At 39.2% G+C, this 19,509-nt stretch overlaps 1 protein-coding gene across 4 annotated transcripts in view; it reads left to right on the top strand.

Moving 5' to 3' along the window:
* LOC128228864 (E3 ubiquitin-protein ligase HERC2-like) overlaps positions 1 to 19,509 on the top strand; it is a 67,578-nt gene that overhangs the window by 17,926 nt on the left and 30,143 nt on the right. For 3 of the 4 annotated variants that reach the window (XM_052940392.1, XM_052940394.1, XM_052940395.1), the window contains 26 exons: positions 3,752 to 3,952; positions 4,203 to 4,422; positions 6,220 to 6,480; positions 6,675 to 6,948; positions 7,232 to 7,390; positions 9,099 to 9,296; positions 9,795 to 9,946; positions 10,343 to 10,602; positions 10,760 to 10,931; positions 11,150 to 11,423; positions 11,611 to 11,811; positions 12,143 to 12,371; positions 12,706 to 12,845; positions 13,032 to 13,165; positions 13,366 to 13,550; positions 13,878 to 14,033; positions 14,240 to 14,425; positions 14,586 to 14,734; positions 15,392 to 15,520; positions 15,648 to 15,909; positions 16,104 to 16,347; positions 16,586 to 16,742; positions 17,434 to 17,629; positions 18,221 to 18,564; positions 18,763 to 18,936; positions 19,309 to 19,445. In XM_052940392.1, the coding sequence (XP_052796352.1) occupies positions 3,752 to 3,952; positions 4,203 to 4,422; positions 6,220 to 6,480; positions 6,675 to 6,948; positions 7,232 to 7,390; positions 9,099 to 9,296; positions 9,795 to 9,946; positions 10,343 to 10,602; positions 10,760 to 10,931; positions 11,150 to 11,423; positions 11,611 to 11,811; positions 12,143 to 12,371; positions 12,706 to 12,845; positions 13,032 to 13,165; positions 13,366 to 13,550; positions 13,878 to 14,033; positions 14,240 to 14,425; positions 14,586 to 14,734; positions 15,392 to 15,520; positions 15,648 to 15,909; positions 16,104 to 16,347; positions 16,586 to 16,742; positions 17,434 to 17,629; positions 18,221 to 18,564; positions 18,763 to 18,936; positions 19,309 to 19,445 (5,194 nt within the window). The remainder of the gene's footprint in view (positions 1 to 3,751; positions 3,953 to 4,202; positions 4,423 to 6,219; positions 6,481 to 6,674; positions 6,949 to 7,231; positions 7,391 to 9,098; positions 9,297 to 9,794; positions 9,947 to 10,342; positions 10,603 to 10,759; positions 10,932 to 11,149; positions 11,424 to 11,610; positions 11,812 to 12,142; positions 12,372 to 12,705; positions 12,846 to 13,031; positions 13,166 to 13,365; positions 13,551 to 13,877; positions 14,034 to 14,239; positions 14,426 to 14,585; positions 14,735 to 15,391; positions 15,521 to 15,647; positions 15,910 to 16,103; positions 16,348 to 16,585; positions 16,743 to 17,433; positions 17,630 to 18,220; positions 18,565 to 18,762; positions 18,937 to 19,308; positions 19,446 to 19,509) is intronic. The other variant, XM_052940393.1, reaches the window with a different exon arrangement.

The following is a 19,509-nucleotide window of genomic DNA, read 5'->3' as shown; positions in this document are numbered from 1 at the left end:
GCATTCATAGTGCCTGTTTGAAAAAGCCCAATTGTTTAATTATCCTAAAATAAATAATCATACTTTTCTTTATATCTATGTTCTGTAAAGATATCATCATAAAATGTTCAGTTGTGTGTTCTATAATGTCCTTTAATTGAAATATCTTATTTATATCGGGTATATTATATTTTATTATATTATACATTTATAATATTCCAGGGACCTTACATCCTTTGCAAAGTCAAGTATTGGTGGAAATGTACATGGCTTTATAATACCAGACAGATAATGTTAATTATTCATTTGTTGTTTTGCCAATGGCTCCCTTGAAGTGTTTTACCAATTAGTATTTGTATCATGTCTTTGACTTCTAATTTACTGGATAGTGTTGCCAGTCAGACGAGAATTTACAGCCAGTTCTATATTGCCATTTAATGTTCTGTGAGGTTATTACAACAGCAATATCTAGCAAGAGTTCTTTTCACCATCACCAACAATTTTTAACTAGTTCTGATTTCTTTTATTATTAGAATATAGGTAGGGAAATATTAATTGCTTAGTACACATGTTTACTTGGTTAATTATCAATATAAAGCACTTCAATCTGATTTGCAATGGCATTAATTTTCATTACTACAAGATGGAGTGCCAGGAAATAATCAGATCTGTACATAATGTCTTGTTTGTAGTGGAAGAGTTCTGAGTGTGCTGAGGATTGTTATTTGCATGTTGACACAAATGTTCACCTCTTTAGTGCCCTAGTGTTAAATAAAGAATTGACATTTCTGTCAAAGGATAGCCCAACAAACACAGCTAGTTAGTCCTTTTATAAGCCATAGCTTAAAGAAAACACAACCCTCAATAAAATATATTGTAAGAGAGAATTAAGTACAAACAAGCTTTAAATCTGTCCTTAAATGATTGCAAAATAAGGCTATTTAACATCATATTGTCTTAAATTTGACCACTTACTATATGGACATCTGCATATATATCAAACTGTATAAGATAAACATTGAATACTATATTATATTTTAGTACCTTAATTTTACTTTGTTTCTAGGATTTGTTCATGTACTAATGTTGTAATTTTGAGCACATTTTGGGTTGTTTATTTTACATTTCAGTCAAGCAAGCACTCCCTTTTCAAATGATAGGCATACAAATTTAACATTATAACCTATGGCTCAAGATAATGACTCAAGTTATCATCAATTGTTTCTAACAGTTTTTAACTCAATCAAAGGGAAAATTTAAGTATAGGGTATCAGCATTTTTTTGCAAGCACCCACTTTCCTAGACATTTTAAATAAAATGAAGTGCATTCACTTTATGGGGAATAAATATCCTCATGTTCCTAAAAAGCCTGGAATAAGTGTGCAGCTAGTAAGGACATGTAATACCCCAGGGGTCTGCTGCCCAAGACTCCAAGTGCAGTAAGGACATGTAATACCCCATGGGTCTGCTGCCCAAGACTCCAAGTGCAGTAAGGACATGTAATACCCCAGGGGTCTGCTGCCCAAGACTCCAAGTGCAGTAAGGACATGTAATACCCCAGGGGTCTGCTGCCCAAGACTCCCAAGTGCAGTAAGGACATGTAATACCCCAGGGGTCTGCTGCCCAACACTCCCAAATGCATTAAGCAGTATGCCTTTATGTTGCTGGCACAAACCTCAGCTTGACGTCATCCAAGGCCTCATTCATAAATCAGTACATAGCACTAGTATAGTACAACCAAGATTTCTGCTGGGAAAATTACCTAAGAATAGTTTTGCTGCAAAACCTTGCTGTGATGTAATAACTCAGATAAGAAAATGAGATTTCCAGGCTTGACTTCAATGCTCATTTGTTTTTGTTTGTGTTGATGAAAATAATGTAATTACAGTCCTTAATTGTCAAAAGTTCTCTGAGTAAAAGTGTTCCTGGTTTGTAGAGATCTTCTAAGCAAGAGTAGCTTGATTATGACTCTTACTGTACCTTGCTTTATAATTATGACTTTGAGTCCTGTCTATGCAGGCAGTTTTTTTTATCTTTTATTATGTAGTGTGAAACATACCTTGATTGAAGCTTACAAATATGTGAACACAGAATGTCCTACCCCACTGTTCCAGACCATGTATTATTGTGGCGAATTCTTACCCCCTCTGCATGGGGCTTTGTCTGCTGGGAGATTGTTTTAGTTTGGTGAATTCTTACCTCAACATGTGACTTTGTCTGCTGGGAGATTGTTTTAGTTTGGTGAATACTTACCTCAACATGGGGGTTTGTCTGCTGGGGGATTGTTTTAGTTAGGTGAATTCTTACCTCAAATGAGGATCGATTTGTCCGCTGCGAGATTGTTTTAGTTTGGTTAAATATAACCTCCACATGGGATTTTTTCTGCTTGGGGATTGTTTTAGTTTGGTGAAATATACCTCCAGATAGGGTTTTGCCAGGTGGGGGATTGTTTTAGGTTGGTGTATTCTTACCTCCACATGGGGCTTTGTCTAATGGGGGATTGTTTTACTTTGGTGAATTCTTGCCTCTATGTGGGGGTTTATCTGCTGGGGGGATTATTTTACTTTGGTGAATTCTTACCTCTATGTGGAGCTTTGTCTACTGGGGGATTGTTTTACTTTGGTGAAATCTTACCTCCACATGGGGCTTTGTCTGCTGGGGGATTATTTTACTTTGGTGAATTCTTACCTCCACATGGGGCATTGTCTGTGGGGGGATTGTTTTAGGTTGGTGAAATCTTACCTCCACAATCATGGGGCTTTGTCTGCTGGGGGATTATTTCAGTTTGGTGAAATCTTACCTCCACATGGGGCTTTGTCTGCTGAAGGATTGCTTTCGGTAACTGAACTTTTACCTCCACAAGGGGATTTGTCTGCTGGGGTTGCTTTTACCACCTTGTACCAATTAAAATATAGAATGAGTTTATGTGTTTATCTGGACCAGTGATAAGTTGGATCTGTTATGACAGCTTTTTGCCAGACCTTTCTGTACACCTGTCTCTACAAAAGCATGTATAAATAAACTGTTCCCATTGTGCTGGAAGTAGGCTTTCATTTTCTTGGCAAGGTTTTAGAATTTGTTAGAAAAACAGAGAGTGAAAGTTCTAAAGATTATCCTGAGAAGAATGCAACAAAGTAAAACACTTTTTAACAGAATTATGATGCAAATTAGTTTAGAAAAGTGGTACATGAAAAATGGCATTATTATAATTATGCCATTTAATTTTCTGCTTTTTAAACAAAGACGGTAAGGGTTAATTATTTTTACCTGTGACACCAATTATTATCAAGTGTTGTGTATGACTGTTGATGGTCATCGCTGTTATGAGTTGAAGTAAATACATTGCCAAGACAGGCTTCAATCTTATGCATGTTGACATGATGTATATATTTGTTGGTAAGGTTTGTGTGAGGCCAATATTCTCTTTGATATTATGTATTCCCTCAGGCTTACCATTAACATAAAAGTAAATAAAATTGAGCCAATCTACCAAATAATGGTCCCCTCTTGTTATTTCTTCTTTGGTATGTGTAACTTCTTCTGTTTTTAAAAACTGAGATGGTTGATCAGGTTACCTTCTATATAAGTTAAATAATTATGTTTTTGACAATGATATTATTTCAAGATGTGTCAAATTAAATATGGTAGAGATGATTTTATTTACATTATTCATTATACTTTTATCAAATAGTTCTGCATGTATATCTGACCAGCTATGTAGGCAATATTTAAAACATCAGTTTCAGTACCACTGTATCATGCTATGTTCCAGGGGGGACGGGGAAGTACTACTGCGGGATGAAGCTGCTGTCCTGTAGCTGCTGTGACGGTCACTGTGGCCCCAACAACGGGTGTAACTGCGGGCCATGTGCTGCCCTGGACAGGGAGGAGGAGGCAGGAAAGGCTGAATCAACACAGACACCCCCGCCCTCGGCCCCCATGATTGACAGCTGGACATGGGGACAGGAACCGGGTGAGACACATTGATTTGACTTGACAATTGACCATAACACTCAAATTGATAAATCAACACAAGTAGGCTTATGTCCACCCTTAGATGCTAGCAAATGTGTTTATGGAATTTATTGAATATTTAAATCAGGACGACTTGGCATCTTGTCAATCTTTAACAGATGACCATGGAATCAGAAAATAAAAATGTTGTAAGCATTAAAATGAATGAGAACCCTCAAAACTTTAACTTTCCATACATATGTTTTCAGACGTGGAGAAGCTGGATGTGTGCCTACGGTCGTTGCTGCACGAGAGCCAGCAACTGTGCACAGAAGCCTCGTGTACGTCCCTGTCCACCACCCGCCTCCAGCAGCGACTGGCCGTTCTTGAGAGGTACTTCAGTGCAATCTCTCGACAAGCTCCACCTGAGAAGAGCGGGCCTTCGAAAAAGAGCCAAACGAATCAGACAAACCTCAACAAGCAAAAAAGGTCTGTTTCAGTAATTATATTGTTATAACTGTGTTTGTATCATAACATTCCATTTCAACATAACTCATAATCTTTCCAAAATAGAATTAGTTGCAGATGTTAAAAGTGCCTGTGTTTTGGAAGTCATTGGTACTGTTATATTTTTTTCTTCATTACCATGCAACAGGTAGCATTCTACTGCAGTAAAAAGCTTTTTTTCTTTGGCCATAAAGAAAGTTGTAACAACATCCCTAAGATTCTGGTAAACAAGGGGTAACTCTCCTCAGTGTTCAGTGAATACCTCTGGAGACATTCTTCCAGCATGGCTGATATGTAGTCAGGGCTGATGCCATAGGCCCTGTCTGTTATTGCTGTTACGTTTTGATGCAAGTGAGGCTCAATACATAACAGAACTGTTACATGCATGTAACAAATCTCTTCTATGATGTCATTAATGATGTCTTGATATGATGATGATGAGCATCATCAGTTTATTGTACACATGTAATGCTTTGTGTTAATGTAGCGCCTTGCAAGAAGTAACATTTTTACACAATCAGGCAGTTGGATTCATCTGGTTTAAATTTAAAGCACAGTGAAATTGCAGTTTCAGCTATGGCTTTTCAAGTTAACTTTACCATTACCTCTTGTTTATACTTAGGCTTTAAGGTTAAAACAAACATTCACATAAATATGAAGAGAAGTGATATTTATAGTTGTAATTTGAATGTTTGAATATGAAACTTTGTAACCTCGTTATTGTCCACATTTATCAATTTAACCAATACCGTAAATGACTGGTTATAAGACGATAGGGGTTATAAGACGCAGGCAAAACAATCTGTGAAAAACTTGAGAAAAAAACTTCTAATCTATGTTTTGGGTTTAAGGACGCATAGGGAGAATGTTAAAATTGTCTGCCAATATTGGCCACCATGTTTGTTGACAGTGACAATTTTTTTGTTTTTCGTGAAAATGGCGATGTTTATTTTAAACCATACAATACTAATACAAAGCAAAATATTCTTTCTGACAGTGTATCGTAAACGATAACCTATCGAGAATGAAAAGTTTTGTAAAACGAAAACCTTATATTGTTCGTGTTTGTTCTCAAAATGTCAACACCAACAGGAAAGTATAAAGAACGTGGCAAAGTGCAAAAAAAGAAGACTTTTATCACAACAGTTTGTAATATTGGTATGTTAAACTGCTTAAAGGCAGTGCAAGTTTTTAGACCTTATCATACAACTGAAAAAAAATATTTCGACAGTGTACAGCTATGCTTTTGTATTTGCATGTTTAACTATTGTTTTATACAAAAAATATTAATTATTCATACTATAATGAAAATTTAAAATAATGAATGTTTTACGATACACCGTATCCCGATCTTCAACTGCCATTTTAACCCATATAAACTCCATCGAGATGACGCGAGTGACATCCCTTTCTACATAAATCTAAACAAACTTTTCACCATTTATTTCTCTGTAGTTATGGCTTCCATAACTTTAATGTAGATATTTTTTATGTTTACTACACATTAACACGTCCCAAAAGGTAATTGATAATGTGTTCGCTGAAGTTGTTTAGCTAATTTCTCTGAAGAGCCAATTTTGGCCTGAAATAGACCTCAGAAAAAAATGTCAAAAGCTTGTTTCTGGTTGTAAGATGCAGGCATTTTTTTACATTGAAATCTGAGGGGAAAAAGTGTGTCTTATATCCAGTCATTTACGGTAATTAATGTTTCCTGCAAACAATTTGATACATTACAATATTGTATCTGACATTAACATTTGTAATTTTCTATACCCTCAGCAACATCAAACCAGCAGAGAAGGCTACAATGGGGCTTGCACGTGTTGGGTCAAGAGCGGCCCTTAGTTTTGCATTTGCGTTTCTGCGCCGGGCATGGAGGTCAGGAGAGGACTCGGACCTTTGCTCTGAGCTGCTTGCAGAGAGCCTTGAGGCTCTGCAGTCTCTGCCTGAGGCCAGTCTGTTTGAGGATGGTACAGTCTCTACAGTGTGGCTCGATGTCGTGGAGAGGGCCACCAAATTCCTTCATTCTGTTGTGTCCGGGTAAGCTGCCCCTTTAATAAAACACTCGTACCTACATTTACTTAAATGAATACATTCCTAGACATCATTAACAGGGATATTGGGATTACGTTGTACCTAAAACGTAAATTGTAAGTGTATATCTCTGTTTACGTTACAGTAACAAAACGTTACAGGAGGAAATATATGAAATGTCTTTACTGTTTTTGCTTCAGGGATATCAACTCTGGCAGCAAGGAGCCGGTGCCTGTGCAGGACCAGCAGACAGCACTGGCCCTCACCCTTGAGCTGGCCATACAGCGTGGCACCTTGAACCATGTGCTCTCCTCTGTCCTACTCCTCCTAGGCCTCTGGAACAACAGTCGCCATGACTTTGACAACAGGGTGCGATGTAACCTCTACAGTGCCCCTCTTATTCCACTTCTGAAGAGGTTCCAGGGAATCACAAGCTCTAAACCAAGGGTGGTTGAAAACTCCAAATGGGATGAAGTATGATAAGCATTGTCAATTTGTTTTAATGAAGTTAAAAAATGTAAACTTTCTTTCACTTATTAATTTACCTATATATATTGATATTATAGTTACAGTTATATTACAGTTCATTGAGTCATAACTATTTGGCTTTGACATTAATCATGAAAAAATCAGTACTCTTGCATTTTCATACTATTATTTAGGTATTACTTGGAAAGTAAGGACTCTAGGTTCTAGTTAATTTGCATCACAATTGTAAAAAGTAAATGATATCTAAATGTTGTTATCCTATTTTCAGGGTTCATATTATGTTAGCCCGACAGAATGTTTCCTGCGGTACTTGACCTACCCAGAGGACCAGAGCCTGGCGATTGACCTGCGCATGTCTGCCCTCGTCATAATGTCTCACCTGGACCGCCTCGCCAAGCCCTACCTGCCACTCTCACACAATCAGAAGGTAATGACAATATCTATAAGGTTATGGCCCTAGTCGTTATAGCCCTACCTGCCTCACTTACACAATCACCAGTTATTGGCCCTAACATCAAGGTGATGGCCCTAGTCATTATGGTCCTACCTGCCTGACTCACATAATCACAAGGTAATGACCTTAACTACAAGGTAATGACCCTAACTACGAGGTAATGACCTTAACTACAAGGTAATGTTCCTAACTACAAGGTAATGACCCTAACTACAAGGTAATGACCCTAACTACAAGGTAATGACCTTAACTACAAGGTAATGACCCTAACTACAAGGTTTTGGCCCAAACTACAAAGCCATGACCTTAACTACAGGGTAATGGGCTTCACAACAAGGTAATTTGCCTCACAATGTAATGGGCCTGACAACAATGTAATGGCCCTCACAACAAGGTAATGGGCTACACTACAGTTAATGGGCCTCACAACAAGGAAATGACCTTAACTACCAGGTAATGGTCTTAACCACAAGTTAATGTGCCTTACTACAAGGTAATTGGCCTCACTACAGGGTAATGATCCTCACTACAAGGTTATGACCCTCACTACCAGGAAATGGCGTTAACCGCAAGTAAATGGGCCTTACTTCAAGGCTATGGGTCTCACTTCCATGTTATAGCACTAACTAGAAGTTAATGGGCCTCACTACAAGGTAATGGCCCTAACTACAATGTTATGGTCCTAACAAGAAGTTACTGGGCCTCACAACATGGTAATGGCCCTAACTACAATGTTATGGTTCTAACAAGAAGTTACTGGGCTTCACAACATGGTAATGGCCCTAACTACAATGTTATGGTCCTAACAAGAAGTTACTGGGCTTCACAACATGGTAATGGCCCTAACTACAATGTTATGGTCCTAACAAAAAGTTACTGGGTCTCACAACATGGTAATGGCCCTAACTACAATGTTATGGTCCTAACAAAAAGTTACTGGGCCTCACAACATGGTAATGACCCTAACTACAATGTTATGGTCCTAACAAGAAGTTACTGGGCTTCACAACATGGTAATGGCCCTAACTACAATGTTATGGTCCTAACAAAAAGTTACTGGACCTCACAACATGGTAATGGCCCTAACTACAATGTTATGGTCCTAACAAAAAGTTACTGGGCCACACAACATGGTAATGGCCCTAACTACAATGTTATGGTCCTAAAAAAAGTGAATGGGCCTCACAACATGGTAATTGTCATAGTCATAATGGCCATTCTTGCCTCTCTCTCACAATTTCAAGGTAATGGCTTTATTATAAGAACTATTGATTAACACCAACAGATTGCAGGATAAAGCATGGTCTGTAACACTTTCCTTGTAAACAAACCTTGTTGGAATTTCTCCTTTCTTCAAAATTTGTGCAACTGACCAAATTTTAAGCATGACTGTCAAAGCCTTGGTGTGTATGCGTGTCATCATGCAAATATTTAAACCATAGCTCAAACAATGTTCAAGATTTCCAATAGAAACTTTTGACACATGTTGTCCAAGACAACATGACTAGCAAGGCCATTAAATCTTAATCAATCATTGTTGAATAATGCACCTTTTTTAATGAACCTTTTTCAACTGATGAACTAAACAGAAGACCAACATTGACTTTTCCTCCGCGACACTCTTGTTAACATATTTAAGTTAGATTTAGGTTATTACCTTAATGTTCACAATACTTTATAGAGTCACCGTTTGAGCCAAAACCAGGAGGTGGTGGGGTGGGGCTCATTCGCCTGGAAGGGGGGCAGCTCTGGCCCCATCATTCTTGACTTCCTCAACGATGTCTGTGGGGTGCAGCAGGTCGTCTGTGCCGAGAAAGTGATCATTGTCCTAGCAGGGAATGGCAATGTCTACCTGATTTCGTACTCTTCTGAAGCTGCTGTAAGTTGTCAAGAAGGAAAAAATCTTTAATACAGTATGTAAATGTTAAATATATTAAGGATTATAGTTTGTATCAGTGTAACACCATAATATATTTCACCGAGTGAGCACCAAAAGTTACCTTTCGTGAGTGGTGTTTTTGGGGTGGAATATATTTGCTATCTTGTGCTGTAACAGTCCAATTTTCTTTTTATTATAGGCCTAAATTGGTATTAAAAGACATTTTATTGCATTTATAAGAAAAACTCCAAATATATGCACAGGTTACTTCATTGGTCGATGATATTGTGTCCAAGCCCTGTGTAAAACAGTTTAAAACAGTGAAATATTATCTCTATAAAGCACTGTAAAGCATATAATATTAATATATATGTTTTTAGATTGGTTGATGCATTTTTTTATAATGCCAATATTCTATGTAAGGGAGTCATCTTCTTATTATCAAAAGCAACATTAAATTACCTTACTCAATGCATGGTCCGTATCTGTTTGCTGCAGTCCATGTGGATGATGGGTGGGTTTGGTGAGCGAGAGGTGGTGAAGCTGGCAGCCCACCCAGACGGGAAACACTTCCTTGCCCTCACCCGGGATGGTGAGGTGTTCTCGTGGGGTAATGGTGACGGAGGAAGACTCGGACATGGAGATAACATGTACATACTCATTAACTACATGTCAATTAATGTTGGATAGAAAGAAAATAAGTTTATTATAAGTGTTACTTGTTCTGTTCAGTTGTTGATTTTTATGTCGTTTAGTTTTTAAAAATATACAAAGAGGTTTGGCAATAGCTTTTGTGTAGAAGTCGTGGCAATGCAAAACCTTGACCTTGGCCATTACTCAAACAACATTTAAGATGTAAATTTAAAAGGAACTTTGTACAAATGTCATTTCCGTAGGCACATATATAGCAAACTTTTAAATCTGGCTTTATTTATTGCACCATGCTTTGAAATGCTCTTTTTAAGATTGTTTCAGGTGAATATTGTTCTGTTTCTGCACAGATGTACCTTTCTGTACATCTGTTTATATGTCCATTCATCATTCAGATCTCGTGAGGAACCAACGCTGGTGAAGGCTCTGTCAGGCAAGCAGGTTGTGCACATTTCATGTGGAAGCACCTACAGTGGAGCGATCACTGCGGGGGGGGAGCTGTTCACCTGGGGGCGGGGCAACTATGGGCGCCTCGGGCTTGGGGGCAGTGAGGATCAGACGGTCCCTAACCTTGTCACTGCCCTCAAAGGCCACAGAGTCATTGATGTGGCATGTGGAAGTGGAGATGCACAATCACTGGCTGTTACTGACACTGGTAAACACCACTCTGTGTTTGAGTATGTTTGCTTTTAAGACAATATATTATATTTTAAGATTAATCTGTAGTTGATGAAAGTCTTACATGATGATAATTTTAATAAAAGTCGTTTTTTGTATGATTGGTCTCAGCTTATCTGTCTGTCTGTCTTCAGGTGCAGTCTATTCATGGGGTGATGGTGATTATGGGAAACTTGGGCGAGGTGGCAGTGATGGTTGCAAGACGCCCAAGGTGATTGAGAGGCTGATGGGACAGGATGTGATTAAGGTCTACTGTGGGGCCCAGTTCAGTATGGCGCTCACCAAGTCGGGATCAGTATTCTCATGGTGAGGCCTCTCTCATCAGCAATAGTTTTAACAAGTACTGTGTCATTATAGGTTAAATATTTTTCTTCCTTTCAGTTACTTGATAGAATCGAAAATTATTTTTCAACAGTCAGTTTGCAAACTGAATGTTTTAGGCACACTAGCAATGTCTTGTATGAATAGATTAATATGTCTTATATGCCATTGATTTCTGAATTCAAATAAATTTTCCACTGAAGGGGAAAAGGGGACAACTTTCGATTAGGCCATGGGACAGAGGAGCATGTAAGGTTACCAAAGCAGATAGAGTATTTCGGAGGCCAAAAGATTGTGGACATTTCGGTTGGGTCGATGCACTGTCTGGCGGTGTCAGAGGAGGGTGAGGTCTACGGGTGGGGCCGGAGCGAGCATGGTCAGCTGGGGGATGTGGCTGTTCAGTGTCGCACAGAGCCTACACTCCTTCCTGGCCTTGATGGCAAGAAAATAATAGGGGCAGCATGTGGAAACTCACAGGTGCGTAATGAGGGGTTTAGCAGTGATTGTAGGCAACCTAGAGGACCCACACATAAGTAAAGGTGGATGGTTATAAAGTGTAAACTTTGAAGAGAGTTGGCAATTTCAAATACTATGATTATATCAAAATAGTGTTTTTGTGTCAATGATTAATCATTTCTTGAAATAGTTTTCATTGTATTTGTAGAGTTTTGTATGGTCATATGGAGGCCAGCCCACTGTGAGTATGCGTGTGCCATTTGTGGTGGACATGAACCGCGTGACATTTGAGCAGCTGGATGAGCTGCTAGGGGAGGTTTGTGTGGGCCTGGATGGCTCCTCAGACTGGCCCCCACCTCAAGAGAAGGAATGCATGGCTGTTGCCGGCCTAAACCTGCTCAACCTACAGGTGGGTGTTGGTTACGGTTACTGTCACCTTGTTTTCCTATGATCTGAGTATAAAAGCTGTGATCAAAAGGGTTGTACTATTGACGCATGATTGAATATGTCTCAATTAAATGATGATTGTATTCAGTTAGATTTTTAGGTACATGTACCTTAAGACTTGAGTACTGTCAACTGAATATATTAATGACTGCAATGTAATGGAGTAATTGTGACTTATTGATAATAAAATACTTTTTCGTATTGTATGACTTAAAGATTATTGAATACTTAGTCATACTAGAAGGTATTGATAACTTTGTCTTACATTTTTTCCTTTTTTATCCATTTCACAGCTTCATGTGGCAATCTCTCACAATGAGAGCCTAGAGCAGTTGGGACTGGGAGCCGGGAGTTCGCTCGTATCCAGCCTGAAGAGACGCGTGGTCAGCCTGGCCAGTAACAGTGGAGTCATTTCCACTGTCCAGATGGCCGCACAGAACACACTGCAGAATGGCTGGTCCATCCTCCTCCCCACAGCTGAGGAGAGGGCTCGCACTCTATCTACACTCCTCTCTTCTGGCGGTAAATGCTCATGGTTTTATGTTGAGAGAATTTCATAACATTTTTCACTTTTGTCTCAAGAGGTATTAGGGTACTTCTATTGGTTTTTTAACAGATATGAAATTTTCAACTACAAAAACATGGCTTTTTTGCTTGCATAAAGCATTGACGATCATTTTTGGTTTGGTTTATATCAATTTTGGCACATTTGCTTTTACATGTGAACATTGAATTTTTTTCATAAAGTAGCTATAACACAGAAGATAAATATTGTTCACCACCACTACTTTTAACCCAGTATGCTTACATTTGCAATGTAACATGCCTATTATATAATGATACAATACGACTGCAGGTCACGATGTGTCTGGAATGAGTGCCGGTCAACGTTTTATGACAGACCTGCTGGTGAGCAGCCTGATGGCCGATGGCGGGCTTGAGTTTGCTATGGAGGCAGCTATCAAGAAAGAAACAGAGGCATTCGAGGATAAAAAGGTAGAGATGGCAATGCAGTATAAAAGATTCAAAAATGTTTGCCTAGAATTGTATTTATTGGTGATTGCTGTGAAATTGAATCTTTTCAAGTACAGCTATTGTCTTCCATGTAGCTTTGAGCTACGCTCTAGAGCTATTTAGAAATTGCCTTTATATGTTACTTGACTGTGAGTTTGAAATTTTCAGGACCAATCTGAGCAGAAAGAAGACAGTAAATGTGGCCAGGGAGATGAGGGAGGGGAGGGAAAGATAGGGCCAGACCCAGAGGAGGAAGGAGGGGCAACCATACCCCTGCTACAACTCATACAGCAGCTACTCAGGTTAGTTTCATAAGGACGGGGACAAGGGATGAGGGAGGGGAGGGCAGGGGAAGGTTAGGCTAGACCTTGACTTGGGTATGTTACAAAAGGGGAAATCGGGGAGGATCTCACATCTCCATATGATTTCAGATACATTTTATTGTTGCTATACTGTAGTTTAAAGATGATGATTGGATAGATTATTTCTGTGTTTATTGCAGGAACTCCTCAGCCCACTCTCAATCCCTCCTCCATGAGTTGTCTCGTGATGGTGTAATAAAGATGGAGGATACGGTGATGCGTGACGCGTCCCCCAGTCTTGACCTCCTGCTACAGTTCCAGAGACTCCTTGTGGCCCGCATGTTTCCCAAACACAACACCATCCTTACAGCTCCGGCAGACCTGGGTAAGAAGCAAGGAAATGATCTGGGCAATTTTAATTATATAACATGCGGAGTATCGTGTTTAATGCACAAGACATGATGTGTTTAGTCCTAGATCTGCTCACTTTACCTCACTTGGGCCTAATATTGTGGACGGCCCTATACTGAACCATAACTATTCTTAGATAATAATTTCTGGTCATTACTACCACCTTTAGTTTGACATACCGGTATTTGTTTCATGAGCATGACTTAAATTGGTTTTAGGTTTTTAATTTACCTTAACTGGATAATTTTGAATGAATAAAATCAAATATTTTATCATTAGGAAAGAAAAATTGTGTTTTCAGACTCAGAGCTGCAGGGAGCTGGTTCCCTGCTGAGGAAGTATTCGAGCCTGCTGTGCGGTCATGTGATGGACATCCTTCCGTTAGGTGCAAGTCTTGCCTCCAACAGCAGCAAACACTTCTCCCTTGTCTCCAAGATCATCACCAGCGATGTCACCGGTACTGTATAACATTTCATAGGAACCAGAGACATTTAACTCATTACATGTTTAAACCTGATCAAAAGGTCACTGTACACCTTTTAACACCTAGAAAAAGATTAATTTTTGATCAGCATCTTTTAAAAGGTAACATAATGAAGTTTTCCAGTGTTAAAAGATTATTGCTTAACAAAATTTCCCCTCAACTTATTTCTGCCATATCAGGTGTGTTGTTACCGGAGATGCTGACCTGTATGGTGCTGCTGCAGTTGCGTGCTCCGGCAGTGGTGCAGATGTCAGGCTCCGTTCCAGTCCTTGAGCAGATCCTTGACATCCTCGATAAGTACAATAGGCTTGCGCCCGGCCTCACACGTGAGGACAGGGAAGACCTCGCATGGCCCGGCGTCTGGGGTGAGTGAATAGCATCTTTTGGTTGGATGTACATTAATGATTTAAGTCTTGTTATGATATATTGTCTTATTTGCAGTTGTAAAATATTATGGGTTACACAAGGAGCAGTTAGGTAATGAGAAATGTGTAAATGTCATTAAAAGTGATATACTTTACCCAGCAGGCCAGAGTAGTGAGCGTGTGAGCCAGAAGCCGCTGGAGGATGTCCAGATTATCCGGCGGGCTGACCTTGAGAACCACAACAAGGATGGGGGAATGTGGATTATCCTCCACGGCAAGGTGTACGATGTACAAGACTTCAAAATAAAGGTAAACATTGTGAGTCATTTGATGCATGCAAGCAATAGAGCAAATGAAATAGAAGGACCATTCAAAAATCATGTAGATGCTGTACATAAAACATTTAAAAGTGGTAGTAATTATATTCAAACATATATCAAGAATCTTTAGATTCTTTTCTCTGAATGTTCAAGATTTCACTTAGATACATTGATTTTGTTTGGAGTAGTTATATTTTAAAGCAGGTGAGGTAGGGCAAGACGGCACAACTCAATGACTTCAAATAACATTTTTTTGATATGCGTAAAAAGCTTTAAAATTAACATGTCCATAATTCGACATTGTCCATTTCTATCACTCACTTGGGTAGTAAAAGCTTGATTCTCAGCAAGTTTGGTATAGATTTGTTTATTAGTCTCACATTTCACAATTGTTCATGTGCATTTACTCACAAAGTTTGGAAGCTATAATACACATGCATATATGTTCAGTCACTAAAAAGTCAAGGAATTAGTGTACATTTACAACAAAAATAATGAGAAGACAACATTATCTTTACAAGTGATAAAAATGTTATAGTATTTTTTCCTTGGCCTTCTTAATATATGTATTACATTGTAGACTTTGGTTGTGTGGTAATAACAGTTTTAGTGTATTTGTATTAAAAACATTAATATTATTCTGCAGGCTCCATGTGGCAGGGATGTGTTGATAGAGACTGCAGGCCGAGATGCAACTGTGGAGTTTGAGAATGCCCACCATTCCCTGGCGGCCCGAGAGATGATGCAGGCTTTCTATGTGGGCCAGTATGTCGAGGTAAAACTGAATTCTGCATTAGGATGGAAAATTCACATATTATTATTTTAAGACAAGGAGATTTTAATTGTTTGTGTATGTTTTCATCCATTTACATTTTGCCTACTCTGTGGTGATTGCTTTGCAGCCTGAGAAAGATATGATCCAGCTGACAGACACAAGCTCAGCATCGTCTCCACTAATGGACAGTGAGCGAACCCTTGGGCTGCTATTGGGCCTTCAGGCTGCCCATCTTGCCCGCTCCACCCCCCTCTCACAAGAGGAACTTGAGTGTCGCCAGTGGCTCGAGTCAGACTTCTTTCGTGGGGGCCTGCAGCTTCTCTCCCCAAGGAACCCTTTTGAGGAGGAGAAAGGGGAGAGTCGCTCTTCTAGTGTCACTACAACACCTGGTAACACACTTCCTGTGAAGCACTTTAGTTTTGTAAACTGTTAACTCTTTATATATTTATGAAAAAATAATGTGATGAATCTAGATGATTTAGGCTCTTATAATAAATGGAATCTTCCTAATAGTATATAGTGCTGATTATTGTAAAGTCAGTTGTGAAGACATGTGTATCACATTGTGTCTGTGGTTCCACAGGTGGTATGAGTCAGTCAGTAGCAGAGCTCACAGCGAAGGCTCTTGAGGAGAAGGAGGCTCTGTTTGACAGGCAGGCTTCAATCTCAGATGTTTCAAGGCCCTTCCTGGTGGCCCTGGCGGAGGGGCGTTGTCAGGAACCCGGTGTCAAATCCTTTCTCATTATGATGGATAGGTACACCAGGCAGCACCACCTTGGTCTACCCATTGAGTTCACCCAGGACCATCCAGTAGAGGAGGTCGGAAGGTGAGGAGAAGAAGAGAATTTTTTTCTTACATTTCATGATATTTTTGGGTAGACATATCCATGTATACCAAGTGTTATTTAGGCAGAATGCACAAAGCGCTAAATTTAATTTGGGCAGAAGCTATTTGTATAGCATTCAGTAGAAATTTAATTGTCTTTTTCATTGATAACAATGAAGTTTTATAAATTTAGGATAACTAGACTGAAAAATGATTCTTGTTGCCCTTTCTTTTCTCAGGTTGTTGTTGGCAGTGTTAATCAAGCACCATGACCTTGCCCATGTGGTTCTGGGCCTGGTAGAGCATGGTCAAGGGGATCACTCCAAACACACCCTACCTCGTTCCATCATAGAGCTGTTACGGGTCGCTGGACAGGTCAAGAGGTCACTTGTCAAGGTCAGATGACTACACTTTTTCATGTTTTATGAAGCACTTGGGACTATTGACATATTTTTTCATTTTTTTTTTAACTCAAACAGTTTAATGCAACTGAATGTTTTCAACCTGCTTTTTATGCTACCGAAGGTGGGCATATTAAAATTGCTCTGTCCGTCCGTGCATGTGTCCATCCATCCAGTTTTCCATGGCTGGACTGTAACTTTTTCATGCAGGGAGGGATTTATAGTTACTTGGTGCATGTGATCAGTACTTAAAGACCACCAAAGTTCCTACCTCAAAGGTCAAGGTCACACTTACAGATTTATTATCATGAAATGCTGCATATATGTATAATTATACGGTCTAGGTGGTTGTTTCAGGGTTGTATCTTTGTCATGCAAAGAGTGTTTCTAAAATAAATTGGCACATATTTGGAACACAAAGATGACGTGTGCCTACCTCTTACTGCATTCTCTCCTACACTGGACACCAACCATCATAGAGTTTGACATAATTATGCTTTAAGTTTATGATAGCTCTTGCTGAATGTAAGCATATTAGAAATTTTGTAATTTATTGGACTGGATGGCACCTTGGTGAGACTGGTCACTTACCCAGGTAGTGTGACAGCTCTTGAAATTATACAAAATTATGGAAAAAGCCTCAAAACAGCAGGTATAGACGTATGTTTTCATGTTTGTACCTGTAGGCACATCAAGAGCAGAATGGTTCATACAAGGAGGTATGTGCTCCAGTGATTGAGCGCTGCCACTTCCTGTTTAACGAGCTCAGGCCTGCAATTGGTAACGAGGTGAATGCCTTGAGTCGGTCACGCCTCCTCCACACACGGTCCAGGTGGAAAACTGCCATAGAAAAAGTCCTTGAAGACATCAGAAAGGAAAAAGGTAGGCTTTTGTGTAAATGTTATTTAGTAAGGTACAGACTGGAAAAATTAAGTACATGCACATTATTGTACGGTGTATATACTTCATGGTTACTTGGCTTTCAATGATATCTGGATACAATTAAGCTGATCAAACTAGAGTATTTGGTTGAGGATAATGACTTGGCATTTGTATGTATGGAAAAGCTGTAAATATTTGCTAAATCTTAATTTAATTCAGTAAAAAAAAAAAATTGTTTACATACCATATATATAAACCTGTAGCAACAATGATTTTAGTCCTATAACAATAGTTGTCACTGACTTTTAGTTGTCAGCGATGATTATTTAAGTCTTCTTAATAATTATCACATCACTAGTCTAAACAACAATATTTTGATACAATATCATGTAAATAGGTAATAATAATTTGTTGTTTATGAAAAATAGGTTTAAGGTCACTGTACTTCGAAAGAAATTAGATGTAGAAATAACATGTCAACTGTACATGTTCAAAGTGTTTATTAAACTACAAACTGGCTAATCTAATGTACATTGTCTGCATATGCCTGATTTTATATTCACCTCAATGTACACACCACTGTTTTTGCAGACGTACACGAATCTTTAACTGGCCTCCCGAATTTGCCAGATGATAGTGTGCAATCCGAGGAGCCTGAAGATGGCCCGTCTCTGGAGGAGCAGGAGGGTTCCTTACAGCAGCTTAACCAATCAGAAGACTCTACTGTGGCTGAGAGTGGGGCTGCTGAGGTTGAAGGACAGGATGAGGAGGAGTTTGGTGTTGTGAAGGTGTGGGGTAAAAATGAGGCTCCCCGCATGGATGACGGTCAGGAGTGGCGTGATACAGGCTCTGCAGATGCCAGGGAGAGGCTCACTCTTGAAAACATTGATTTACCTGCACATGGGAAGAAGAAACACACCAGGCATCAAAAAAAGGTGAACAATTTCATCTTAACCAACTTCTATTTTTAGCAATTCCAAGCCAAATCTTTCATCCCTACATTTCTTGTCAACAAATGTATGTCCTCATGTGGGATTATACACATGGGTTTATTGAGTTAATAAAATTCCCATATCTGGCAATTATTCTGTCCTCTATACTGGTTACAGTATTATATATCTGTGTTACTGTAGGACTCCTGGGATCCGTTAGTGTCAATGGTGTCCAGTTCTCACAAGATGAGCTGGCTAAAACAGCGGCTCACAGGGGCCTGTGCTGACATGCCTCTCGTTAACAAGATTGTTGAGTTTGTGATCCATGAGGGCCACATTGATATTGAGAAACTGCGAAGATCCCTACTCCACCAGGTAAAAATCTTAAATGATACTAAGAATGATTGTTAATATACTCATAAATTGAAATTAATGAATATCTATGTTAGTGTATACAAAAACATAAATGGCTGGTTGGCATCTACATCTTCCTCTAATGTGATACATCGTTACTAGTATTCATAAGATAAATGAAGATATATTTGTAAGCTTTCTAAATAATGATTTAGTTGTTAAGAAACAATATCTTTACCCCTGATAACTGTATAGGAGATGATATAACATTCTTACTGAAAAAACTGTAAAAAAAATAAAAAAGATTAGCACCAATACATGTAAAAAACTCATTCCTTCCATAACTTATGCATGCATCAGGTATATCTGAGCCGATGGGAATTTAATCTGTAGGTTCGTCGTGCCGAGACTCGACTGCGGGGCATCCAGACTATGCTGGCCCTGGTCCATCGGGAGCACCTTGTGCCCTCCGTCAAGTACAACCTGCTGTGTGGATGGCAGGGACTTCTCACCATGGGACACAAGAGCTGGTAAGAGAACACGTCTTGTGCCCCCAAATTCTAGCATCATAAGGGAATAATACTTAGCTCTTCA

This window comes from Mya arenaria, chromosome 3, assembly GCF_026914265.1.
Source record: "Mya arenaria isolate MELC-2E11 chromosome 3, ASM2691426v1".
Taxonomy (NCBI): domain Eukaryota; kingdom Metazoa; phylum Mollusca; class Bivalvia; order Myida; family Myidae; genus Mya; species Mya arenaria.
This window is presented reverse-complemented; position numbering and strand designations above follow the sequence as displayed.